Source organism: Syngnathus floridae, chromosome 4 (assembly GCF_059516105.1).
Source record: "Syngnathus floridae isolate MCC-2025c chromosome 4, RoL_Sflo_1.0, whole genome shotgun sequence".
Taxonomy (NCBI): Eukaryota; Metazoa; Chordata; class Actinopteri; order Syngnathiformes; family Syngnathidae; genus Syngnathus; species Syngnathus floridae.
The window spans coordinates 15,932,343-15,958,335 of NC_142416.1; the positions used below are offsets into that span (position 1 = coordinate 15,932,343).

The 25,993-nt window shown below is 41.1% G+C and overlaps 5 protein-coding genes across 5 annotated transcripts; 2 read left to right on the top strand and 3 right to left on the bottom strand.

Moving 5' to 3' along the window:
• Positions 1-806: 806 nt before the first annotated feature.
• Positions 807-7,744, bottom strand: LOC148399430 (uncharacterized). The gene is made up of 16 exons (XM_088374464.1): positions 7,256-7,744; positions 7,032-7,190; positions 6,284-6,402; positions 6,045-6,207; positions 5,589-5,695; positions 4,340-5,513; positions 3,985-4,112; positions 3,811-3,907; positions 3,598-3,720; positions 3,202-3,374; positions 2,985-3,082; positions 2,565-2,692; positions 2,208-2,388; positions 1,938-2,079; positions 1,121-1,197; positions 807-959 (listed from the first exon to the last, which is right to left on the bottom strand). The coding sequence occupies exons 1-15, from the start codon at positions 7,662-7,664 to the stop codon at positions 1,123-1,125; spliced, it is 3,276 nt and encodes a 1,091-aa protein (XP_088230590.1). The 5' UTR covers positions 7,665-7,744; the 3' UTR covers positions 807-959; positions 1,121-1,122.
• A 3,566-nt stretch (positions 7,745-11,310) lies between these two features.
• Positions 11,311-16,085, top strand: emp1a (epithelial membrane protein 1a). Its single transcript, XM_088373166.1, has 5 exons — positions 11,311-11,427; positions 12,175-12,258; positions 12,778-12,877; positions 13,116-13,256; positions 14,804-16,085. Exons 2-5 carry the CDS (start codon positions 12,184-12,186, stop codon positions 14,959-14,961), a joined length of 474 nt encoding a protein of 157 aa, XP_088229292.1. The 5' UTR covers positions 11,311-11,427; positions 12,175-12,183; the 3' UTR covers positions 14,962-16,085.
• Positions 15,779-19,510, bottom strand: LOC148399432 (40-kDa huntingtin-associated protein-like). The gene is made up of 11 exons (XM_088373167.1): positions 19,365-19,510; positions 19,015-19,061; positions 18,866-18,938; positions 18,573-18,732; positions 18,426-18,494; positions 18,232-18,352; positions 17,910-18,067; positions 17,173-17,254; positions 17,007-17,053; positions 16,625-16,680; positions 15,779-16,515 (listed from the first exon to the last, which is right to left on the bottom strand). The coding sequence occupies exons 1-11, from the start codon at positions 19,421-19,423 to the stop codon at positions 16,434-16,436; spliced, it is 954 nt and encodes a 317-aa protein (XP_088229293.1). The 5' UTR covers positions 19,424-19,510; the 3' UTR covers positions 15,779-16,433.
• A 123-nt stretch (positions 19,511-19,633) lies between these two features.
• On the bottom strand, positions 19,634-21,990 carry LOC148399433 (uncharacterized). The gene is made up of 6 exons (XM_088373165.1): positions 21,827-21,990; positions 21,486-21,755; positions 20,729-20,850; positions 20,390-20,515; positions 20,195-20,305; positions 19,634-20,126 (listed from the first exon to the last, which is right to left on the bottom strand). Exons 1-6 carry the CDS (start codon positions 21,906-21,908, stop codon positions 20,064-20,066), a joined length of 774 nt encoding a protein of 257 aa, XP_088229291.1. The 5' UTR covers positions 21,909-21,990; the 3' UTR covers positions 19,634-20,063.
• Positions 21,991-24,642: 2,652 nt separating this feature from the next.
• LOC148399434 (uncharacterized) lies at positions 24,643-25,234 on the top strand. The gene is given in 2 exon segments (XM_088372668.1): positions 24,643-24,743; positions 24,928-25,234. Coding segments are annotated over 2 exon segments (408 nt in total).
• The last annotated feature ends 759 nt before the right edge of the window (positions 25,235-25,993 follow it).

A 25,993-nucleotide genomic window follows, 5' to 3' on the forward strand; every position in this document is an offset into this window, starting at 1 on the left:
AAATAACCCACCTAAGCTCCTGCTTTTTTTCCCTTTTTTTGGACATTATGCAAATGTATTTTAAATGGAATCACAAAGCTTGCATTCCTTTCAGATGCTACTAATATCTTCTGCAGCATGAAGTTCATTTCCCACTCAGTGATAGTGATATACCTAAGAGGGCAATTCTAAAATACATGATGCAACTAAACAAATTTTAAAGCTACAGGTTCAGCACCAAAGTTCTCCCAGGCACAAGTTTTGAACACAAGATGTCTCCAATACTTTTATTTCACCCTGGAGACATTCATGTGTTGCTCGAAATCCTTTCCTGAACCTCACCCAACTCCTGATTGTCTTACTCATATGTACGAACACACCCGAGGACTGTTGCCCACGACCCTCCCATTCATAAATTTGAAAACAAAAGGTTGTTAGAGCTAATCAGAACAGAGGTTTAGCACAGCAACTCTCTACAGAATCCTTTGGAATGTACAGGAAATTATTTACGAGTGGAGGGACGGCTTCAAATTCTCCATTGTTTACTTGGCACTAGCATGGGGGCGGGTGCTCCTAAGGCCAACAAGCCCTGTCCAAATCATCTTGAAGATGAAGAGTAGATATCTAGGCATAGTTATGGACCACAGACATCTTAAACTTGGCAAAAATCCAGCAATGAATTATAGTATGCTTGACAGACCGGCGAGGTCTGGCAGAAATATGCCTCTTCTTCTCACTTCGACTTACGCTAGTTAAAAAAAAGTTTAAAGTACCACTCCCAGTTTTGAAATGGAGTGGCGACCATCTTAGACACATAGACCCTCATGTCCTTGGAGATCTTTTATTGGTGGTTAAGTGACTAGCATCGACTGCAAGAAACAACATACGTGACCAAAATGAAGAAATACAAATGGCTTTTTAACAAATGCTGTTGGGGCACCTTGCCAAGTTGTTAACTTCAAGTGTCTTCCATGCCTTAACTGTAAGAACAGGAAATGGATCAGTCTTGATAAATAATTTACAGCTCTCATTACTAAATCATTGTCCATCTGTCCTACATAAGAGTAGCCGCGGATGGCCCCTCTTGTCGTTTTCAGCCCGGATTTGTTCAGGGTCGACGGGGTGCGGCCATTTTACTCACCATCAATGACCAAAACAGCCCTCGACGCACGGGCCATCACGCGGCGAGCAGACTTCCGTCGAACACATGAAGTAAATCTGAAATAAAGTTCACAATGATATCTCAGTCAACTGTTATGCATGCTAACATTTTAGCTTGTAATCCATGATAATTTAACATGTTCGCTTATTCTCAATGTACAAAATACTGTACATGCGATATATATATTTTTTTACATACAAGGTAGTATTTGAAAAAAAGTAGAATACGGGATGAAAATTAAGGCTGAATTAAAACTCACGCACACATTTCTTAGAAAGATGCTTCACATATGTTTCCACTCATCCATCCATCACTTGGTAAGTGGCGACACTATATTTGTAGCAGCCAGATCTCACAGAGGATGGTGTTTATCTTTGCACATAAAGATTCATCCATAGTGCTGTTTTTGGAATCATTTCCTTGTAGGCATCTGGCTTTTTTGCTGTTGCAGAGAGAGGACAACCCCTCTCGGTTGCCATTAAATAGCCAAGTGGGCGTTTGGCATTTATCTTTGCTTTTTTCATTGGCCTATGGGGCAGCACAAACGACTGTGCTCCACAAATTCAGCCTGGGAACTAGCAACTGTAAAAACTGTCAAATGACAGAATAAGAAAACAAACTGTTTACACTACTTCCCATTATATATATCTTAGATTGTGTTGTAGCAGTGACATCCAATATATTAGTATATACACATCTGCAGGAATCAAAACTTCATTCTCTTTTGTGTGAGCATGCTTTAACGCTGAATCAACAAGAGCATTTAATGACGCCCAAGCTTCAATGTTTATCTTACCTCCTCATCCAGGTCTTTGATCTCCCCATCAGGAAGGAACTGGAAGGTACTCATGGTGAAGCGACGCGTTTGAGCATGAGGGGAGGAAGATTGGGGATCAGACAGCACAACCTGAGAGGTTGGATCCAAGGGGTTGGGGCATCTTGGTACAAGCAGAAGACATTACGGGTGAACCTTTGGGACAGTTTTATGGGAAACCATTCCATTCATCAGCAGATGCATTTCATTTTGGTTCTGACTGTTAAGTCATCGGACCCAAGCAGAGCCTACCCGTTGTAAAGCAGCACCCACACGGAACTTCCGGAACGTGAGTAGGCCACACAGTAGTGTACCAGCAGCCTCAAATTTGGATCCGGGGCATTGAGCATCCTCACTTCCAAGTAGAGGGGTTTCCCCAGCAGCATCTGCAGAGGCTGGTGATACTGTGGGTAGTAGCTTGTGTACTCAGCATCTGCAAGAAGGAGATTCAAATGATTTGTTACCCTCACAAATCTCAGTTCTGCTCAAGCTGATTAAAAAGCAACATGGTCTGAGGCACTCGTCCACATGTTGTCCACAATATAAATGCTGCAATTTTTTTGACAGCGGATTCCTGTGTTGGAGGATGAAACGAATCAGTCTGCCTACCTTTGGCCAGGCGGAGCTGAACGCCAAACACCCCCTGGGTCTGGACGGCTGGCCCCAGGGTGGGGGTTTTGACCAAGTAGCTCACTTTTAAAGCCCCACCTGGTACATACCTGCACTCCACAAGCAACCTGAGGGGAAGGAAAGACGCAGGTGGATGTAACAAATGAAGACTCAACGTCAATAAAATGAAGGACAGAGTGGAGTTGCACAGATGTGCACTCTCGACATTGAAGGCTTAACTGTAAGCAAGCATGAGGGAAAATTGGCTGCCGCAAAAATTTGAGGTTTTTATATTTATCTACCCTTTTTGCTCTAATTGATGACACAGCTTCACAATTCTGCTTTACTTTCCCAAACATTCAGAATAACAGCCATGTTGTATTGCTCAGTCCACATGAATGACGATAAACTTTGTCTTACCTGACAGGAGAATCTCTCGTGATAGTGCCGTAATTGAGGCTGATCGTCTGAACTATGTTGACCACTTCCACCATATAGACCAACGTCTTCCCGACCTCCTGCAAGGGGAGCGAAACGACACATTTTCGCACAACCACTCCGGCGACAAAGAATGCAAACAGCCTGCTCTTATTCAGCATTTTAAAATTCAGAGGATGTTTCACTCAATAAAAGTCACCATTCTGCGAGCCCCGCAACCATCCATGGGGAGCTTGAACAAGGCATACTCATAAGTCACTTTCACTGGTTTACAGGTGGAGTTGTTGGCAACCCCCAAGAGGCCAGGGGAGAGAGGGGGGTTCGTGAGGGATCCAGGCACCGAGAAGACAAAGTGGCGGTCAGCTGTGCACTCTGGAAGAGGAGAACACATACACATATTTAGGCATACACTGGAGCAGAAAGGTCAGGTAAATAAAAGGTCATATCGCTGAGGAAGCCATTGAGAAGACAGACACAAGGTCTTGACACCCTTTCACGTTCCGTTTACTGCCCTGATTGTGCTTCTACAAAAGAACTCAAGTGTTCATAGCTAAGTGGTGTGAAAATCCTGGTGGGCGCACACACACAAACTCACCGTCCATGCGGTAGTAGCAGGCCGGGGGATGCTTGTTGAAGCAGCAGCCCATGGAGAGACACGATGCCCGGGAGAAGGGACCTTTTTCGCAGGGGAGCCATTGGTCTCTGGGAAGGTTGCAATCTTACAAATTTGAAAGCATGATAAAAGGTCATTTTCACAGTTGAGATCAACTGCAAATGCCATCTTGGAGGAGCACACAGACAAATGAACCTTGTCCAGATGAAGGGGTGGCAGCTGGACAATAAAACTGAGCCTCCATCCTGCCACTTTGTGTCATATAGGTGACACTAATGAAATACGTGTTATCCTTTGAAAGAAAATGGTTAAGAGGATTAATTATACGAAAGGTTGTGTGCTCAGTGTGAAATCCGAGTCAATACTTGCCTTCATACTCATGTGACAGAGTGTGTGTAACTGGAGGCTAAAATGAATTTTGCCATCTTTTCCAATGCTGGCAGAATAGCCACAGTGCTTTGGAGCATCCGGGATACTTATCTCATTCCCTTCAGCGTCTGAAAAATTGGACACAGAAACCAGCAAGTGTGTTTTTTTTATGCCTGCTCAAACTGGCACATGCACGTATGCAGTATATCTTCTCGTACTGGATCCCTTCCCCCATTGAGATATATAGCAGAGCACCTCCCCTGAAGCATAAACTCACGCAGAGCTGATTGTAACCATATGCATTTTATACTATACTTTACTGTACATATATACCGAGGTCAAAGCACATGCTCACCTTTAACAACAATTCCAGAGATCGGACCAGGCGGGAGATGAACAAGCATCTGATAGGAGGAACAGAAGACTTTGGGCTTCCGGACACCAGTGGGGCGAATGGAAGGCTTGACAAGCGCAGGTTTTTGTGTAGGTGACTGAGTCGGATACTGGTGCACAGGGGGGTGTACTGGTGAATAGCTATGAGGATAAGTGTACTGCTTGGATCCACAAGGGGTGTTGGAGTAAGGGGGGCAGTAGGCTTGCTGATGTTCCTCAGATGGAGGTGAAAGGAAGTAACTAGGGTCTTGGGGAAAATGAGCAGTGGGAGGGGCCAGTGGATTGTGACCTTTTTTGGGGTGTTTGTATGGATTGTGAAAGTCATACACATTGGATGGAAGCTGGTAATGGGGTGGCCTTGAAGGGCGAGGAAGTGGTTCTGGTATCAAAGTTGCTGGCGTAGGTAAAGGATGGGAAGGCATCTGAAGATAATCCCGAATCGTGGGTGGGCGGGGAGCTTGTGGAGGAACGAGTTGAGGGGGACCGGCAGGAGGATAGACTTGGGATTTACCTGGAGACTGATCCCGTGCTGGAGGTTGTAAAGGATTTTTGGGGTGATGGAACGGATGAGGCAGGGGTCCAGGGTGACTGCCTGGAGAGAGATAAGGGAGATTGCCAGGTTTTGAGCCAGGAGGGTAGACCTGGGGAAATGTGGGTGACAGAAAACCAGGGTGGGCAAGTTGGGGATAATTGGGAAACTGGTCAATCTCATCCTGGGTTGAAAATCCAGGTCCAACAGGGAAAGTACTTGAAGGGGCATTGCCTGAGGAGAACCATGGAATAGCAGGCTTTGAGGCAGGATGGTAAACGTGGGGAAATGAAGGAGATGGGGATCCTGGGTAAGCAAAGTGTGGATAAGCAGGAAACCGGGAAACCTGATCATGAGCCGGAGATCCAGGTGCATTGGGTCGACCAGCAGGGGAGAGATGTGGATTTTGAGGGTATGGCGAGCTGTAATCGGGAAGTTGAGCAATGGGCTCTTGAGCTGAATGCAAAGACGGTGTTGAAGGATGTTTATTGTATGGTACATGCAGATGGTAATTATCAGCGGGCGACTGAGGTATGGAGGATGATTGAACGGAGCAGGAGAGGATCATTTTCTGCTTATCAAAAACAAGATGGAGTTCTTGTGAATCCTAAAAAGACATGCACAGAACATATTTAGTCTCAAGCCTTTGTTACAAGAGTCGGTTCAATCGAGACCAACTTACTCTGAGACAAGGAGCAATGAATGGGATGAAAAAGATAAACTCCTCCGGTTCAGAGTCAACACGGTATGCACACTCGTCAGAAACAAATGGAAACCAACCTCCGTTTACTGCAAAATACATTGAGGTTAAGCCACTCAAGAAAAAATGATGTACTTTTTTGCCCCCACAGCATTTAGTTAGATTTTTTTTCTCGTGTTTCTGCATTTAATGCTGAGTCATGGATACGTAGTGACATTTCCATTTCATGGTACGAAAACATTTCCACATTCTAAATTACTTCTTGTGAGTTATACAAATAAATACAAATAACTGTGGAAATGAAAGGGGTGGATTACAATAACAAAATGGGCTTCTAGTGAGTGACACAATGCTGACTTGTAAAACTTTGATTTTCCTCCAAAAAGAAAATATTTGCAGCAAAATGTAACCAAGCGGAACACAATAACATTAGAGTACCAAGAACTCCCAGGACTGGTAGACGGTTCTTTTGCTGTGGTAGATACACCGCCATGCCGTAAGGGGAGCAGAAGACGGCCGGGACTGACGTAGGCATCTGCACCGGGCAAGCCAGCTTCAGCGGGCTGCCCCACCAAAGCATAGGTAGCACGTAACTGCCGTTCTGGAGGGGAGCAGAGGAGCAGTTTTTTGGTCAAGGACGCAGTGAGCGAGGTGAAGAATGACTGTGAGAAGAATACCTCCTGGGTAATGTAGCATGCATCATATGGCACCACCATGTGAAGGTCACTCCATGATGTCCTCACTGTGTAACCGCAATATAGAGATAGATGGAACAAAGGGACGGGAGAGGCTCCCCCTGTTTCAGAGAAATGTACAGAAGAGGGACAAGTTAACCTGGAGGAGAGTTAACATGCTTTGGTGTGAGGCCAAGGTAATTTGACAGCATATTGTGAATGACTAATCAATTTGCGTAAAAAACAATGTCTGTTTTGAAAAAGGAATGAATCTCGTGCGTTTAGAGCAGTTCAAGAATTTCAAGTGACGAACATCTTGGCAGAGATTCGATAGCCTGCTGTATATGCACACTGCAGTTTCGAGTGATGATTGCAAAAATCCCCTTCTAGTTAATATCCTTATCTATTAGCATTTGGGATGCACCATTTTATATGCCTTAGTATTAAACAATAGTGCTCTTGTTTACGGTGTCAGGCAGTCTGGTGGCCAATGTTTCTGCAAAGCTGGTTGTGTTGGAGCTCTCCAAATGATAAGATCTTTTACATCAGCGGATTCTGTGTTTCCCCGAATACTACGGGGATTTTATGAGACACACTTTCACACACAAAAACATACAAACAGTGGAAAAGCACCCGTGAGCTCGTCTTTATGCACAATTTTTTGTAAATTGTTCATTCTATTTCTGCTCAAACTTCATCAGTCCATTCCAAGCTTTGATAATCACAGGAAAATACATTTAATATATTTCACCTTTGTCCACCAAGAGTTGAGAAAATCCCTCTCCTGATGCTGTGAAGATCATGGAATTATGGTCACACAGCAGCACAGGCTTCATCCCCAGCCACTCAGATGCATGTGGAACAGAGTCAGATGATGATACAAAGACTTTTCCAGGAACACCAGAAAAATCTAAAAACAAAAAATACATCTGTAAAATGGAATAGTATATGAATCCATAATGAGGAAAAGGTTACCTGTGAAATCACTCTGATATGCAGCTTCTGAATCGGACAAACTTTGTAATCTGATGACTTTGCCTTTAGTCCAAGTCCATGACAAGCTCTCCCGAAGAACAGATTCACCGAGTTTGAATTTACTAGAGTCTAGAATACGATCGGCATACGATGGTTCAGTTTGAGACCAAAACTTATGATGACCACTGTTGCTAGAATCGTGTCGTTTTCTTCGCTGAACAAGAAGATCGTTAAGGTTCCCTTTCACGACATCTTGTTTCCGTTCGGTTGAAGATGACTCTTGGTCTTCGTGGGCGAAAATGCGGCTTCCCCACGGGACTGGTGGTGCAGAATCACAAAGGTGGAACAAGTAAATAGTTACTAAAACTAAAAACAAGATGTACTTTTTGCGTTTTTCGTCGCAATACATCTTTAGTTTGTTGACGCTCCTTCTCGTGTGTCCACCGAGGTACGTGCAGGTGAGGCTAATTAAGTGACATTAAGCTTGGGCCAATCAGGGAAGGGAAGCGCAATAAAGGTGGGCACGGGTGACGTCATAATTAATCGACAGTTTTCACTAAAGAATGTCTCAAGAATGGCCATATAAAATGAGCCTAAAAATTAAAGAAAAGTTGGAAAGGTGTCTGTATGCGCATGTGTGTGAATGTGTACATTAAAATCCATCATGCATTATTTAAAAATGTCACTTTCTGTGTAGTTTTTCTTAAATATAGGATGTTAAATAATAATAATAATGATTGTTCAAACTCGTAAATTTGGTTTTAATTGGTACTACTATATTTCTATATACAATAATTATTTGCATTATTTGTACTCCTTGTGATAAAAATTGTACACCACCTGATAGATGGATGGTAAATAAAAAAGAAATAAAAGGAAGATTCATAGCATATGTCATCGGAGTCACAATCTGTGAACCGCCCTTCCTCATAGACATCCAACATTATGTTATTGCACAAGCATCTGGACACTGGCTATTCTCTGATACATGGGTTTGTCCCTGATTTAAGATACTTAAGCTAGTTCCGATGAAAATAATGTTGCAGTCCCAGCAGGATTTTACAGCCATTTAGAGCGATAAAAGGTGAGGACATCTGCTTGATTAAATCATATGTTGGATGAGGACCCACTTTCTTGCGTTACTGCTCCAGATGGGACCGCAATGTGCTACAGTATGAGAAAAAAAATAAAAAAATAAACCTCTGGAACTCATTTGGAATGTTCAAATGTATGGCACGCTACACTGCTTAAATTTTGTAGTGAAGGGTGTGGAAATCGGTTAGAAAGTAAGGGGGAATGCGAAGAGGAATTTCAAAAGAAAGCTAGAACCGAGAAATAAAATTGATGAGAACTAGATTTGGTTGTTGTGAAGGGGCCTCTGCTTAAACCAAATAAAGCATTTTCCCATCACATTAGGAAGCTATGGAATATATCAATGGCGGCATTTAAAATAAATGTGAATTCCCACTCTTGCTACACTAGGAGCAGATTGGTGGGATGTTCTCTCTTTAAAAGAAGACTTTTCATCCGTGGCAGCTGCTGCTCTGTAATATCTTCCCAATAAGCACTCTCTGCACAATGGCTTTTATGTGGAGGCCCACATGTTAGGACACGAAAAGAAAATTCCACTGACTCAGAATTGGTGTTAAAGAGGTACCGATGTACCCTCCTGCTCTCACAAGATATACAGGCCACAATTTTACAACCCATTCAGTGATGATGATTTGTTCTGATATCAAAATAATGAGGAAATCTTTTCTTGATTTCAATCTGCTGCAATAATAAAACCTTTAGCAATCAAGGAGAGCCAATGTCAGTAAGATTTTTCCAAATGAAGGCGTGACAAGCGTAAAAGCAGAGGAAGTCATTATTATGTTATCTGTCTTCATCCCACCTCCAGCAGCACAAAGCCACCATTGTTGGCCTGGGATGAAGACTACTGCCATCCGTTTGGCCCCCCCACACCCACCACCCCTAAAGATCTCAAGCCTGAGGGCAGAAATGAGCTAAGCCTGCTTTCAAAACATGCTTTTGTCATAAGAAGACCCATATTCACTTGAGCTTTTCTCTCATCCAGCACAGGTAGTAAAAAGCTTTAACGGATGTCCACTGGCTGACTGGTGGTGAGCCTTTCATAACATGGCATTATTTGAAAAATCCACTACATCTGTATTATGTCACAACCGAAACAAGCACCTACGGCCCCACACGCACGCGTTCACTTCAACATTTGAACAATAACGTAAGTTAAATAGAAGTCAGTCGTGCCAGGCTGTTATTTTAAAAACACCAGCGTCTATACGGGCCTTCACTGCAGTTGGAGGTTGCCACGGTGATGCTCGCTGCTTTCACCCACGCTGTAATTTGCTGTCAACTGGATTTTTCTGTGCTGGTGTCACTCACAGAGGTTCCCCTGTTTGCAAATCTAGACTTCATGCTACACCGTGTTCTTCGAAATAATATATACGATTGGAACTTTAGAAAGAGTTTTGCCAGAAGAGCGGTAGCTTTTGTACCCTTAAAATTTACCGATCCAGCTTGGGAACACATTCAATAGGACCTCTAAAATCCAGCTGTCAAAGATACCAAAATCTCTATTTTTCAACAAAAGTTGAGAAAATCACTACTGCATATTGTTTTCTGTGGCTTTTTGCAGATATTTAACAGCAATTATTCTGAACAGCATAAATGAAGGGTGTTAAGAGAATAGCATACCCTGAAAGTTACTTGAAGTCCGAAGAAACAACACTCAAGTTTGTGAGTGTTTCAAGTGAAGAGAGTTAGGCGTGAAACACACCCAGTGTGATGTCATACATAGCCTGACTGCGGAATTCAATGTTTGACTAACAGGCCGTTTTCTGCAAACTGTGACTTAAAAAGATGCAAATGTGACAGAGAATGCAGTAATTGAAAGCAGATGGACGGTAATGGCAGCAGAGTGCAGAGATTTACTGATACTGCAAAAAGCGTCAGCCCATATTGCTTCACGTGGGACGTAACCACTTTTCGTTGGTAATTGCTGACATTTACATACCGTTTGGTCAACACCTGGACTGGGAATAATTACTACACTGCATGCGGGATACATATTTGAGGTACAACATTACGTAATCTCTCCAGCAGTGTCAATCAATTGTAGTGAATTATTATTATTATTATTTCTTATGGCCGAATGAGATGTTGCAGCCGTGGCTGATGGTAAATCAGAGAGAGTGCATTGCCTGGCAGACTCTGGATAATCAATTCTAAGCTTTTTATTATTGATTTGAATTTGTACCAGACGCCAGACGTTCAGCCCCGTGCTCCACACTACGAGCACTTAATGTACATGCCAAGAGTACATTCATACTTCATGAGTCAAGATGAGACAAAAGTTCATCGTGGTAAAAACAAACAAACAAACAAACAAACAAAACAAACAAACAAACAAACAAACAAACAAACAAATACAGGTAAGTAGCCAAGCAGTGAGTTTTAAAGCATATTTTCCATGATAATATTGGTGAAATTCGATCCACTCACACATTACAGCATTCAACATCCGCATTTTAATTTGTTCGATGTGTGATAGCAGTTCGACAAGTTTTGCGGTTAGTTTGGCAACTGCACTACTACAGTATAACATTCCATTGCCCTAAGGCACACATTTGCGTGGTTATCTGGGGATCACTACAATACACGGTAATGTTACAAGGATTACAGTGATTCATTTATTCTTTTTCTCTTTGCCTTTTCGGATTCCATTCATTCATTCATTCATTCCAACTTCCAAGGTAACTTCAATTATTAGTATGTAGACAGAGTGTGATGCATGCAAATAAAGGAATGTATATATTCATGTACGGGACAGTATTATCTCATGGTCAGGAAATAAAAAAATGTTTATTAAAAGAAATATTTTGAGAAACTCTGTGGCCCCCAAACAAGGTTGAAGGAATCAACGTTTTCAAACTGGCTGTTGTTTTATGGGCGAACTACTCTGCATAGCTTTTAGTGTGTGGACATTTCATTGAGGAGGAAAAAAATGTGAAACTTTCTGGGTGGGGCTTGCAAAAGGGGAAGAGAGGGAAAACAGGCCGATGTGTGTGCGTCCAAGTCAGAGCTGGGTGGGTCTTCTACTGCCGTTCACATTTTCCAAATAACTCCCGGGCTGTGCGTTTGAGCGCTTTCAGGTAATACTTTATTCTCCTCGATTGCATTCATACTACTAATCATTCCTCTTATTTAACGCGTGTTTTTGGTGAGTTTGTGGTCACTTTAAGTGCAGGAAAGTGAGATTTACGGCGTAGCCCAAACTTTCAAAGTAACTTGGAAGGGTCGAAAAGTTGAGAGGGTAAAAGGCGCGCATTGGAAAACATTTCATGTCGGACGGTAATCGTCATAAATGACGATATCCGTGCGCGGAAAGTGAATGATAATCGTAATTATATTTATTATTATGGGCGAGTGTTGCGTTCTCGCGCTCTTTTCAAAGTCGTTGATGGTATTGTACAGTAGAGGGCCTGCGCGTGTAATTTGCGAATGTCCGCACACCGTCGCAACAAATGCGCCTTTCTCGTCGACGGAAATAGCTTCAAGCCCTGAATTCGAGGATCGGATACTACAAATAGTTCCTGTTGATTTATCCAGCGAGGTGGGACAAGAAATGTGTGAAAAGTTAATACTTCGGCGCGGGGAGATTGGGGGGAGGGGGCACATCTGTCTGCGGGGCTTTTGGGGGCGTTTTTTTGGGGGGCCCTCTGTCTGTCAGCTCCCATTCGCGGTGTTTTATCTGGGACAGCTGTAAGGGGCTTTCTGCGAGGGGGAGGTTAACTTAAATACAGTAAATGCTCTGCATCCTCCTACACACGCGCGCATGCGCGTAAGGGCACACGCCCCGCAGTCCCTCCAAATCACTGTTACGGTATTTCTTTTCCCAGAGGGTCACAATGTTGATGCTGGCTGGAATCGTTGTTGTCCATCTCACCGCCATTATCCTGCTTCTCGTTGCTACTATTGATAATGTAAGTATTTTTTTTCCCATATACCCTCCAAAGACTCACACTCCAATTGTTTATTTTACGCAAATGAAAATATGGGGCAGAAGTTGAGTTAAGCGAGTGTTATTTAACCAATTTTGTGAAAGTTCTTGGGTGGGTTCCTATTTTACCACCCACATTATTATACACTGACCAAACAATCCATAAAGTACAACTGCTTGGATGGATATAGAGCTTAAAAGTTGGTTTCATCCTGAGATAGACCAAAATGTAATAATAATAATATTTTATTATTATTTTGTGATCTATGTAAGGAAAGTAATGGGGCGGGGCTTATGGGTGGGTCTCATTGTAAAATCTGCAAGGTCACCTAAAGGGGGCTTTGTTCACGAGATACCCTTACAACATTTGTAGCGCTTTTGTGACCAAGAGAGAAATTTGGGCAATAGAAATAGATACACAATGATTTAAAAACAAAAGTTTTTGGATCCTAAACACACAATTCACAACATAATAACATGACACATACTTGTGTTTCTGTAGGCCTGGTGGACCACCGATGTCTTGTCAACTGACTTGTGGGGAAGATGGGAGCTGATCAACTCAGCCTGGCATTACACTAACCTGAAAGACTACCCAGAAGGTAAACACGATAAGAAATCTTCTCACCTACCAGATGTGCATCCCACTGCAATGAATATACGGTAGCAGGTGTTAAGTGTATAACCAGCAGGCAGATTCATGTGCACATAACAGCGAGTGCCATCCTGTTATTGAATTAAATTATTAGTTTGCAATAGCAGTGATGTTTAATAAGCGCCGTGCAAATTGCAATTGTCGACATTTTTGTCATTCCTTCACTGTCTGTGTTGTTGCTGCAGAGTACCTTCAGGCAGTACAGGCGACTTCAGTGCTGGCGTGCATCTTTGCCATCCTGGCCCTGTTTGTCTTTGTTGCCCAGCTCTTCACTCTGCCGAAAGGACAGCGCTTCACCTTCACTGGCGTTTTGCAGTTGCTCTCCTGTGAGTAATAACGCCCTTCTATAACCAAAGGCGACCTCTCACTCCCCTGTTAGATGACGTGCTAAAATATTTTTAGAATGCATCAACTAATTGCATGATTAAGCGCATATTACTCTACATCCTTATGGAGGAAGAAGGGAGGATCATTGAAAATCCATAATAATGGGGTGGGATCGATTAATGCTACGAGTGTCTGCTCAGAGCCAGAGGCAGAGTTCAAGCACTTTTATTTGTTCTGCATGATACAATTAAGACAAAGGTTATGTGTTCTCTAGTCTCAAGAGTCTACAGGGTTAAACGCCACAAGACTAATGGAATGTCATGCACAAAAACCACTAACTGAAAATAAACTCAAGCCGGATAAGTATCAAATTGGATATGTATGTGGGGTAAATAGCAGGAGAGAAATTATATTCTGCTTGAAAAATGAATGAAAACATTAAATGTAAAAAAAAAAGAAGTACTGATAATGAAATGGAAGTCCCACCCCTCCCCTGTGGAGGCGCCAGAGGATCTCAGGGCAAATGCAGTAGCTTGGCAAAAATGAAGAAGAAACATATTTCCGATAAGCTAACTTCATCTGCATTCTAAATGCAAATTGAGTTAATGTTTAGTTTTAACAGTGAAGAGGGAGGGGTCAACTAAATAGCTATAGTCATGTTAAAGTTACATTTTTAATAAGTGGCTCTCATTTTTATGGGAGTATTAGAACATTAGTTTGAGAGAAATTGAATTGTTTTGGAACAAAGTCTTTCTGTTGCTTCAATTGCCTTTAGGCGTTTCACTCACTTTCACATAATGGACACTCAGAATTGAGCAGAAAAATGAGTCATGCGAATCCTCTTGATGGGTCATGATCTTCAACTCAAAATATTTGTAACACTCATTGTCATAGCGATTAGTCTGATTCATATTGGATTTTCAGTGGGTGATAGACTGAGACAGTTACAGCAAATGCTTTCATCTCATTTGACAAGCGCTCATGATAGGATTACTTATTTTGATGAAAATACCATATTTCCTCTAATCGTGGCCTTTGTTTCCACACACCAATGAATCATGGGGTGGGTCTGCCATATGAATAATAACGGCACCCTGTGGGGAAACTTTAAAATAACATTTAGCGTTACGAGGTGGCTATATTTTCCTTTACTAATAGTGGCATGCTTTGTCACACCAAGTATAGAGCAGAAATGGCATCTGAAAAACTGACAATCACAAAATTGCTGATGTATGCAGTGTGGAGAATTCAAAGAAAAGCTTGCGAAATTCTTTAACATCTACGTATAAATTGCTAGAAACAAAAAAAATCTCATATCTTCTGATATGACAAGGCTGAAAAAATATTGTCCAGAAAAATTTAAAGAATGCTATATATTATAGTTATGATTCAGATGTCATAAATCCTCCTCACCCTCTGTGGTCAAGTAAGTAAACACTGCAGCCAGTAGATGAGGAAATTGTTCATGACTTGATTATTATTACTGGTATAAGGAGTTACCTGTTGTTAGTACAAATTGTCTTGAGTATTCACTTCTCGCCCGCAGGTCTGTGTATAATGATAGCTGCCTCAATCTACACCTCCGAGTTCCATGCAGAAGAAGACGGAGCATACGGACACTCCTACATCCTGGCCTGGATTTCATTTGTCCTCACACTGCTCTTAGCCATCACCTATCTCGTCCTGCGGAAAAAGAGTGAGTGAGTGGAAAGAGAGGCAGCCTGGATGTGGGATCACATTCCTTCTTAATTGGGACGTTCAAGAAGTATCCTCCAAATCAGTGACAAATATTTGTTTTTGGGAGTTTAAAAAATGGGAAGCATTTAAAAAAAAAAGCCATACATTAAAAAAAAATCTTATGATAAGCCTAACTCATTTAATTAGTCAGTTTTCTATTCCCCCAATTAATTTGTAGTATGCGGGAGTTTAAATTTGTATAACATGCTAATTTACATCATTACCATAAAGTCAAATTAGTTACAGTAGCAAGTTACAATGATGTAAAATAACACTACTTTTGACATCTAGTGGCAATTTGGGAACATGTCAACTGTGACTAGCTTAGGGTAAAATTTGGGAGAAGTGGGAGATAGACATTTGTCTTTTTTTTTTTTTTTTTGTAGTTTACACAAATGGAATTTTAGAAAGTTTTACATGTGGATTTTGTTACCTTTGAATGATGTAGCCTCTATGCTAAACTAACCCAAACTGCAGCCAAATGTGGCTTCATACATTTACTGTGCAAACAGGAGTGTCGCATCTCTGTGCCTTAAGTCTCACACTGTTGGCTCTTTAGAAATAAAGCCATCAGTTAAGATTATTTTAGAAGCTGGGGTGTTAAGAAGATAAGATGTGATAAGAAGTTCAAGTGCGGACACCCCCCCCTGAATCAAACAGGCTTCCAGCAACAATCGCAAGAAAGAAGTAAACATTACATGTGAAGTTACAGCATCTTAGCAACACTACAACTTCCCTGTTGCAGTACTTGAACAATTAAACAAGCCTTAATTGAAAATACAAGTAGTTTTAAGTCATGTATCTTTATTTTATGATTGAAGTATAGTGTATCCTTGTTTTATCCATGTACATTGTAACCATTATATTTTTGTAACATTTTGTAATTTTCCTTTCCTTGTCAAACTATGTTTTGCATTTTTTGTTTGTAGTAGGCTGCTATCTTAAGAGAAAAGTACATCAATTTGTACATGTGAACCAGGTATGGAGGACGATGTTTCATTTGATCATATTTCTAAACTATGCATTAGAAGGTTTGTAATTACATTGGAGTGAAGCCATATACTATAATCAATAAAACAACTAGTAACAAACTTCTTCACGCTTCATTCATCAACTCAAGAGCAACATTATCAAGTGGCACTATAAATATGTATGAAGTACTATTTTAGCAGGCTAACGACAAAATTTGGGGTACAGTTTACTCTGGCTTCATTCCACGTTCTCAACAAGCGCTATAGTAAACAATTAGATGTGTAAAAACACAAAATAATGACATTAACATTATACCGCAAAAGTGTTTTTTTTGTAAGTTTTTACAATTGGAATTTCTCTCAGTGCAAGCGTTTCTTGAGGTCTTACAACAGACCCAGTCACAAGCAGGAATGTTTCCATGATGTTAGCTATCGTTCCCAGAGGAAGCGGATGAGAACAGGACGCTACTAAATGCCTTGGCCAGACGGTGTGATGCGCTCCAGAACCACTAGGTGGAGGAGATGATTCTGCTCAGCGGTCAGCAGTGGCCTGAAGTGGAAAATGCAAATCTAAATAACACTGTCAATGAAAAATGTCAAATCCACTAAGAGAGGGAACAAAGTGGTCATGATAGAGATGAGCATTATGAAACGCTTACCATAGTTCAGTTTGAAGAGACTTCAGGGACTCAGTGTCTTTCTCCTGGCATGCCATCTGTGAAACACATTGGTTTTTATATGCGGCACGAATAAATTCAGATGGCCCTGACATGGGATGTGACTCTGCGCTTATTCATAAACTCAGCTGATGTTTCATTATAGACTCCTCTTTTTGTTCCGGCTTCATCGAGCAACACTAGCGCAGTATTATCTGTCCTCTGAGGACTCGTGTTCAAATGCCGCAGATTAATACGGGAAAACTGAAATCCATTTGAAAAGCGGTGCCAATCCCAGCACATTTATCGCAGCTTTGCAAAAGGCCCCGAGGAGAAGACCAGGAAATCCTGTCAAGTGCAAAAGTATGCAGCTGATGAAACTCACCACCACTGACTGCAGCAGCAGGAAAACATTCTCGGGTAGGAAGGTCACTGCAAGAGAACAAGAGGACTGACTCATTGGACTTGTAATGATTGTCAATTGCAGTGCGACTTCTCCGTAACACAAAGGGAAAAGAATAGTTCTATTAGGAAATTAAAAGAATCTCCACCTTGGCTATGTGGGTCAAAGGACTCCCATGCGTATCTCTCCAGCGTTTGCGCATGTTCTGGCAGAAGCTTCTGAGGAGGAGGCTGCACAGAAAAGTGGACAGAACCACAAAATAACCTTTAGATTATGGAATGTAGATGGTCACAACACAAACCGGTGTTGAATTTCCATTGCATAGGTATTTCCTTCCTTTCCCACTAAACTTTGATAGTATCGCTCCGATTTGAAATTTGCTGGCTGCGTGCCACTGAAAGTTTGGAAGGTTTTCATGCAGCTCATTGGAATAATGCTCCTGTGCCATTACGTCAACCTTACTGCATTTTCACTTAATTTAATTTCCACAAAACTAGATATTGTTCTTAACCGCCATGTAAAGTCTGATAATCGTTGCGGCTGGAGTGGAATAATGACAACTATATTCCAACAAGTAGCCAATAAAGTCCACGTTCCTCCCCCATTTGAACAGTATTTGTCCCAAAAATAATAATGTCGTTTTTATTCAAATGCACACAGTCAAATCGAATGGTAACTCAATATGTCAAGTTACAGATTAACTTGGGACTTCTTATTGGATATCAACTTTGCAATTCTTGAATTGCGTTTTTGGACAGTGGAATTTCTTTCCGGGAATTCAAAATAGCTCCCAGGGCTGCAGTTTGAATTTGATCTGTTTCCCAACCTCATAGATTTTCTGCTACTCTCTCCAATACAGTATATGTATGAAAACATGGGTTGTACCTCAAGCAGCATCAGGAGGAGTACTCGAGAGATCTCGCATCTTGCCACAATGTCCAGAAAAGCACCTACGGGGGTGCTGGTGCCTGGTAGTTGCAGTCCTCTCTCCTGGCACATGAGCTGCATTTCTGTAAAAACTGAAAGGGCACCATCGTAGTCACCTATTTAAAAAGACAAAACACAAATCACACATCAGCTAAGTTGCAAAAATGTCATAGATCTAGTAAGGCACCTCTTTATTTATTAGTAATCAGCCTGATCTGACCTCACACATTTTGGAACCAAACAAAGAAGCTAAGAGGAGCATACGAGACATCAAACTCACGTGTGAGAATTTTACACGAAGCCATTTCTCCCAATGACAGAAGAGCTTCCACTGGCATCTGTGTTTGCAGCTCTGCTGCCCTCTGGTAATGAACAATAGCTTCTCCTGGTCGGTTCATCTCCTGTTGAGGCATCACGTTAAATGAAATATAATATGCCACCCATATAATGCATCACATAAACAGGGGAGCTTACTTTGAGTGCATTGCCAAGTTCTAAACAAAGACTGGCTGCCATCACAGGCTGGTTCATTTCAATGTACACCTGTAAGAATAACAGCATTATCCGACAGTGACATTATATACATTTACTTTGCAAGAGGAAAGGGGCATTATAGTAAACCTTAATGGCAAAAGTGTAGCAGTTGAGTGCTGCCTGTAAGTGTTCATCAAAGCCTGGTGCCTGCAGAGAGTGATTCTCTTTCTCAGAGGAAAGAAAAAGGCGTGCAGCATCAGTTAGCGCCAGAGCTTCTCCAGGAGCGTTGAAAAGAGTCTGCTCACACCTGCAGGAGACAGTGGAAGCACTACTTTATTTGAATAATAACTGCTTTACAATTGTATGTACTTGAAACAGTCATTGCCAAACTACACACAAGAAAAACTTTGCAGAAATTATTTGTGCATGACTTGTCTTACCGGGCCATGGCAAGGTTGCAGAAAGCAGCATACTGCAGACAATCCTGCTGCTTTAACTCTTTAGCTAGCTGGCCTGAAACAACAAACATTGTTGCAAATAAGCTGATCAATTGAGCACATTTGATTATTACTAAAATGTCAAAACTTACCAAATTGCTCACTTGCCTCGGCGACATTTGGCTTTCGAAGAAAACGTCTGCAACGAGGACAAAAATGTTACCATCGTCCTCAACATGCAAAATGTTACTATCTGTGCCATTGTGTAAAAAAGTGTCAGACATTTGACTGCTTTAAGACTGATGTATCGTACCAAACCTTAGATCATTTCGCAAAACATCTATTTGTGAGATGAAGAAATATCGCTCATAATTATTACGTCTCTCTGACTGTCGAGAGATTGAAGCTGGCAAACTCTAGCTAGCTTGTAACGGCATCATAATTACTTCTGAAACCCTTTCAATCTGTATTTCTTCTTGCTTTCCATTTATCCGACACTTACTTTTTAAGTTTATTCGATACAGCACGGTATCTCGCCAAAAAGTCACCTTCCGCAGCCATGGTTAGCGCAGGTAAACACAAAAACGACCCGAAAGTGCGACTGACACTGACAGCGGTGTTGTGATGGTATTCTTCTTCTATTGTTCGATTATTGGAGGTTGGGAAACAATTTAATGGCGCTTTACCGCCACCAACTGGTACGGAGTATAGATTTTGATATCACTCGTCCCTCCTATGTTGCAGCCAAACACAGCACAATAATTTACTGTATTTGTTGTTGGTTATTAAATCTGTTTATTCAGACAGACATTCAAACGAAACTACACTTAGATCCCCAACATGGCGAGCTTAATTAGTTAAGTTAATAGACAGAAACTATTAATTTACAGAAAAAATGCTGAATAATGTTGCTGGATATGTTTAAGTGCTTTCTAGCTCTCTAGAGTTCGTGGAAAACATTTATGGATTTTTAACACCAGATTATAATGATAGACATTGCTTAGGCACAGATTTATATTGCAATTTTGCCTTCATATAAAGGCTCTGGCATATCAGTGTATTTTTACATGATGATTTAGATACTTTTAATCGTCATTTAAAAATATATATACATTATGTGTCTTTGCAGTATATACAGTATATAATTTATTTCTTTATGGGTTCCAATGTCAGCCAGGGTTGACTCAGGATTGTTTAGGATTCAGAAATTCTCGTAGACACACTCAAATACTCCTTCCTCTTGCTCTTGTGCGCTTTGTTCCCCCTGAGGACAGAATTGATCTTGTCATACATTTGTGAATATGTGACAAATCAGTAAGAATCCACACTGACCGCTTTCTGGCTGGTTTTTGGGTTGGGAGGAGGCTTCCTCTGCTGTGACTGTGTGTTGACAGCTGAGCGGTCAAGCACATCATAAATGGAACGAGGTCGCGGCTCAAGACTCTACAACATTTTATTTATAAGTTGAAAAGAGAAAAGTGACCACAATAATGACATGAATGTGCAAACGCCCATGGCCATACTTACGGCATAGAAAGTTGTGGAAGAAGCTTCTGCACCCATGCTGTCATCCTTGGGCTCTTCTGCTTGCGTTTGCTCATTGTTCTGCTTTCGATTGTTGCTTGGATTGCCACATTCAGGAATTTGTTTTTTCTAAAATTTGTCAGAAAAACCCCCACATGCCCTTGGTGACCAAATAAATAAATAATTACAAATGTTTTAAATAGTGGCATGTTGACTATTATTGCGTTCAGGTGATGGCCTTGAATCAGACACTATTATTTGATTTTGTCGATAAAAATGTAAGCTAAACATTGCTCAGCTCTGATATCGCAACATGCTGATGGCATGTGATGCCCATCTTACCCAAGATCCTCTGAAGACATACACAGAGCTGAACACACTAAAAACCAGCAACACACCGCTGATGGAGGCCAACACTATGAAGTTTGTGTAGTCCGCCATAGCGAGATCCGTGTAGCCGTGATCTGGAAGAATACAACTTTCGTGACTTTTCTCTAGAGCAGATGTAAGTGTTACATTCATAATCTCTCTAAGGCAAGTCAGAAATTACGACAACAAGTTATTTTCGTCAGTTAAAGTAACAAAAAAAGTCACGGGGATGTTCGAAACTGGCCAGAAATACTTATTGTTGCCACAACTCTGATTCACAGCAGAACATCCCCCCCCCCCCCCAAAAAAAAAGACTTCTGTTGTGTGTTTTGTTGTGTTTGACCTTGTAGATGTTAAGTAGTTTGGGGGCAAGTGCCACCCCATTTGTTCAGTTAAAAGCGTTCAATGATTTACGATCAGTGGAGCCATGAAAAGGAGACAGAAGGATAAAAGACGACAAAAACTCCAAATAATCAAAGCTTGCTTGTCAGTATCACTTAGAAAAAAAAATGCCACAAAATTGTGTAGGTCGGTAAACTAATCTATTATTAATTATACTGTTAACATAAAAGTGAAAATAAAACAGGTCACAAATTCTTTAGCAGTTGCTATTAGATTAAGTGGATCAATTCTGTTTTGATTTATTTGAAGAGATCTTCGCTATGACTAGATTGAATGAGCCAGATTGGTACTGGCCACTTTGTTTGCACATTCCCGCTTCTGTACTCACCTCTCAATCGAAGAAAAAAGTACGCTTTGGCCACCTTATACTGGCAATGATATTCTCCTGATGTCATGAGCATTTTCAGATGCAGCACGGCGCGGATGAACACAGCATGGCCTCGAGTTTTAACAACTTGTTCTTTATGAATCACCTGGTTGTAGGGGTCAAAGCACGTCAAAAAGTCTCTGCTTTGGTTGACCAGGATGTTCAGCTGATAATGAACATTGAGATCTTCACCCGTGATTGCCACAAAGACGGTGTCGGGAAAAAACAATCCTGTGGGAACAAAGCAAACTATATCAGGCATGTATAATATTATTGAGGATGTCTATTGGTGGTCGGCTTACTCAGGAATTCAACCCCATCGCATAAAGTAAAGCGCATTTTGAGAATCCAAATCAGCATAGGAAAAAGAAGTCGTGATGCCATGTTTATAAAAGATATTCACACTTCGCTGGTGGCTCTCAGTTATCTTATGTTACTTAACTAACTACTGGGACTTCCTGTTTCTGGGGCATGCACTTCCTCAAAATATTAGTCGCTCAATGGGAAGTCACAGGGGACAGGAAAAAGAGATTGACTTCCACCCCCAATTGTGCATTTGAGTTTGTCAACTCTATGTAGCAAATCATGGGCGTCTCCGTCATGTTCTTTGCTACAATCTGTATCAAATACGCATTCGAAAAGTATTTAAGTACATGTAATGGAGAAAATGCAGCTTGTTACCGCCCAGCTCTGAAGCTCATTACGTGTGTGTGTGTGAGGAATTCCACACACAGGGTGACAAATGCCCTGTCACTAATGCAGACCAGCTGTGAACCAAGGCAAGATTCCGTCACCGCAGTTATTTTTTTTCTTTGAGGCGTGGAAGTTTGTTCCTTCATTTTTCTTTCTTTCCTCCAATGACACTTTGCTCCTCTTTAGAGGCTGATCTTCCACTTGACTCTTTCCACCAAATTTCTCAGTGGCCAACTGTGATCTCAGCTCAGCCTGCACGCCATGAAACACACAAACACACACATCAAACACTGGAATAACATCTGGATGTCAGTTAGATGCGAATTAGTCATGCAATCTTATACTGCATGTCAACTGTGTAATACCGAAAATATGAACTTGTCGAAAAGGGTCGAACAGAAACGTCACAAGTTGATATCTGGCTAAATCTTATTTTTCTTGCTTTATTCTTGTCATATTAGCATAAACAAAGCTGATTTTGTGGCGTACGTTCATTCTTCCTTTATCAATGATGTCATCTCTTGACCAGGACAGATACTTATATAATCAACTGCAATCAACCTGATTGATCTTGAATATGCACTCCTTTACTATAAATATAGTTTCAATGTAGTATTCAAAATGCACTTTTTTTATTTGAACTAAAATCAACTCAGGATTATTTATTTAGCTCTTAATCAATTATATACTATTCATTGAGTGGCCTATAAAGGATGACATGCTCAATATATATTTAGAGTTCGTTCCTACAGCTGCACATAGGAGTAAGTTTTGTCGCCCTCTATGGTGGAGCACTGCATTACAACAAGAGAACCACACATGGACATCTGGCGGCCCTCTGAGTGGTCCCTATGTGGTCCCCCGGTAGCACTGACGAGAAATGATGGACCCTCCACGCTCTGTTTAGTATTCTGTTCTGAAGGACAGCTAGGGAGGAGAGGATGGATCCCTCTGAAGAGGTCATAATTGTATGATTATTTTTGGGAACAGAAAGGCATAAAAATGTGTTTAATTTGCTTTTAAAAAACGGGAGGCAATGGGCCAGCTAATTTGTAGCTGAGTTGTAATTACGATAACTATATCACTATGGCAGTTGCGCTCATTGCGGAAAATTAGCTTGTGCGTGTAGTGAATAGATATAAATTTTAAAAAAGACAGAAAGAAAGAGCAAATAATGAAAGGTACAGCAAGATGTTGGAGGAGAAATAGAGGCTTAGTGAGCACTGTATCTGTATTTGGTGAAAATGACATAGTCCAGGTTAAGTCGTTTTAATCCAATTATGGCAATAAAATATAATTCAATGTCAGCCTGACACAATCCTTGCTTTTGTCTATGTTGTAGGATTTTTCTGAATTTTTTTGATGGTGCAGATCGTCTTTAGTGGTTCTCCTCTTCCATACAAGGAGGTGCAGTAAGTTATTGAGTAGAGGAGTGATAATTCCTTCAAAATTGTGAATATGTTGCCAACAAATGTGCAACTTGCAGTGCAGATGCAGCTTTTTAAAAATATATTTATTCATCTACAAGGCAAACACTTCAAGAAGGCACATGGTGACGTAACATGCTTTTGCCAGATGCTGCACCTCCTGTTTGGGCTCTATTTTCTCTCCACCTTCATGTCTACAAATCTGTTATAATACCCAAACAATAAGCCAGCCAGCGGCTTACTTTGATCCAGTGTGATTAACACCCTCAGTTATGAGGATGCATGCATTACCTTCTATGCAGATGTGCACTGATTTATTTTTTAGGGTTGCCGAATTCAGCTCCGTGAAATGGGCAAAATATTAGAAACAGTTTTCAGTATGACAAACCAAATGAAAAACTATTTACCCCTCCCTCAATCAAAACCGAGCATTATCATCTCTGTGAATGATAATACACGCTCCAGCATTAGATCACATCCGATAATGTCTCTGTTCCTAATATAACGGCAAATGACTGCAAATTAAAAACCTCAATTTGGAACGATTGGACCTCAAGAAATTACCATATTTCCTCAAATTGACCCACTCGAATAGATGCCATGCTCCAGTATCTTGCCAGGTGAGTCATCCACTTGAACAAATTGAATGGGAGCAAAGATGCTGTAAAACAAGAGGGGATAATGATACTTTGTACAGTATTGAGATATGAAATGGACATTCTAGATATGAACCGATTATCATCATAAACAGTCACTCGGGGTTTCTTTTTTTCCCCCTCCATGCAGGCCGCAGAGCCACGCAGTTTCACGGTGAATGTGAATGACTGTCACCATGTGATCTGTGACTGACTGGCGACCAGTCCTGGCTTTCTGTATTTTTTTCCCTCAAAGTCATCGGGGATAGAGTCCAATTCATACTCATTAGGTTGATTTAATTCTTAGAAAATCTGTTCTGCGTTTTTTTTCTATCATCTCATTAAGTGCACTGTCTGCTGGTCATGAATTCTCACTTGCTGTTGATGGTGCAGATGCTGGTTGCTATGGTAACAGAGGCCCACTGAAATAACGAGAACAAACTATATGGACTCCAGCGAAGGAGGTAGAACGTTACCAAAACAACCCGATCTGTAGCTGACGTCAGCTGCGGGAACTGAATCCACGCTGCCTGGATAAACGTCAAGCTATTTTACGGCACCATCGGTGACTTCTCAACATTTTCGAGTGTAACAATAACAGTAATTAGAAACAAAGTACAAAGTGATTCTTGGCCCTTCATCCTGCAGGATGCGTCCTCTATCGGAAAGCATCAACGACCTGTTCAAAGAAGTCTCCATGCTGCATCAGAGTATCACAGAGCTCTTCCATCTCCTAGCAACCATGGAACGGTTCTTCCGTCGCCATGGCTACCACGAGGAGAGGCTCGGGGATGACCTGTCTTTGGTACGTCAGAGCCTGACAGGTGAGGAGAAGAGCATGACCCGCTACAAAACCAGTGCATGGACGAGGGTCAGCCCAAAGAGGGCCAGAGGGCTGGTGAGGAGAAGGCAGGTGAAGGTGTCAAACATCATGGAGGTGACCTCATGTCCATAACAAAGTTAAACAACAAAGTTTGAGTGTTGTTAAATGCTACATTTTAAATTAAAAATTATGCCAAACAAACAAACAAACAAACAAAACAAACAAACAAACAAACAAACAAACAAACAAACAAACAAACTTTGTGATGCCTTCTTTAGGCGCCAATATCATTTTTTTTATCACTTATGTTAAAAGAAACACAAATTTAATAAGTCATTCTCAACCATTTAATTTAGCCAATATGTAATGTTTTAGATTAAAAAAAAATCGCAGGAACTCCTCTAGCATTCTACTGAATCAAAAACCATAATTTAGACACGAATCAACAAATTAGTCCGCAGCCTTTGCAATGCCAGATTCTGCCACAAGGTGGCAGCCATCACTTGGCCAGAAGACATGCAGTGGCAACCAAGTTTTGAAACCAGGACAGATTACACTTTATGAGCGTTCTTTAAACTGCTTCTGACTAAGATGGTTGATAAGATCATGCTTGATAATATCGTGACAAGAATTGGGCTCAGCTCTAACTAACTAACTAACTAACTAACTAACTAACTAACTAACTAACTAACTAACTAACTAACTAACTAACTAACTAACTAACTAACTAACTAACTAACTAACTAACTAACTAACTAACTAACTAACTAACTAACTAACTAACTAACTAATCAAATGCTCTAAGTTTGAAATGACAGAAGGTACATGCAGTAAATACCTAATAGCCATTTAACCACTTTTTGTGAATAGTTGTGTACTATGAGATTTTTT

What these genes read in the sequence shown, in the direction of transcription:
- emp1a (XM_088373166.1), top strand. Translation starts at nt 12,184, where the DNA reads ATGTTGATGCTGGCTGGAATCGTTGTTGTCCATCTCACCGCCATTATC. An exon ending in TCGTTGCTACTATTGATAAT is followed by an intron (nt 12,259 to 12,777) that starts GTAAGTATTTTT and finishes GTGTTTCTGTAG; the next exon opens with GCCTGGTGGACCACCGATGT. An exon ending in CGTTTTGCAGTTGCTCTCCT is followed by an intron (nt 13,257 to 14,803) that starts GTGAGTAATAAC and finishes TCTCGCCCGCAG; the next exon opens with GTCTGTGTATAATGATAGCT.
- LOC148399433 (XM_088373165.1), bottom strand. Translation starts at nt 21,908, where the DNA reads ATGGCATCACGACTTCTTTTTCCTATGCTGATTTGGATTCTCAAAATG. An exon ending in CTTTTTTCTTCGATTGAGAG is followed by an intron (nt 20,851 to 21,485) that starts GTGAGTACAGAA and finishes GTATTCTTCCAG; the next exon opens with ATCACGGCTACACGGATCTC. An exon ending in CAAAAACCAGCCAGAAAGCG is followed by an intron (nt 20,127 to 20,194) that starts GTCAGTGTGGAT and finishes TTCTGTCCTCAG; the next exon opens with GGGGAACAAAGCGCACAAGA.
- LOC148399432 (XM_088373167.1), bottom strand. Translation starts at nt 19,423, where the DNA reads ATGGCTGCGGAAGGTGACTTTTTGGCGAGATACCGTGCTGTATCGAAT. An exon ending in GCTACACTTTTGCCATTAAG is followed by an intron (nt 18,495 to 18,572) that starts GTTTACTATAAT and finishes TTATTCTTACAG; the next exon opens with GTGTACATTGAAATGAACCA. An exon ending in TCTCTTCAAACTGAACTATG is followed by an intron (nt 16,516 to 16,624) that starts GTAAGCGTTTCA and finishes TTTCCACTTCAG; the next exon opens with GCCACTGCTGACCGCTGAGC.
- LOC148399430 (XM_088374464.1), bottom strand. Translation starts at nt 7,664, where the DNA reads ATGTATTGCGACGAAAAACGCAAAAAGTACATCTTGTTTTTAGTTTTA. An exon ending in CATGCTACATTACCCAGGAG is followed by an intron (nt 6,208 to 6,283) that starts GTATTCTTCTCA and finishes GCTCCCCTCCAG; the next exon opens with AACGGCAGTTACGTGCTACC. An exon ending in CTGCTACTACCGCATGGACG is followed by an intron (nt 3,375 to 3,597) that starts GTGAGTTTGTGT and finishes CTCCTCTTCCAG; the next exon opens with AGTGCACAGCTGACCGCCAC.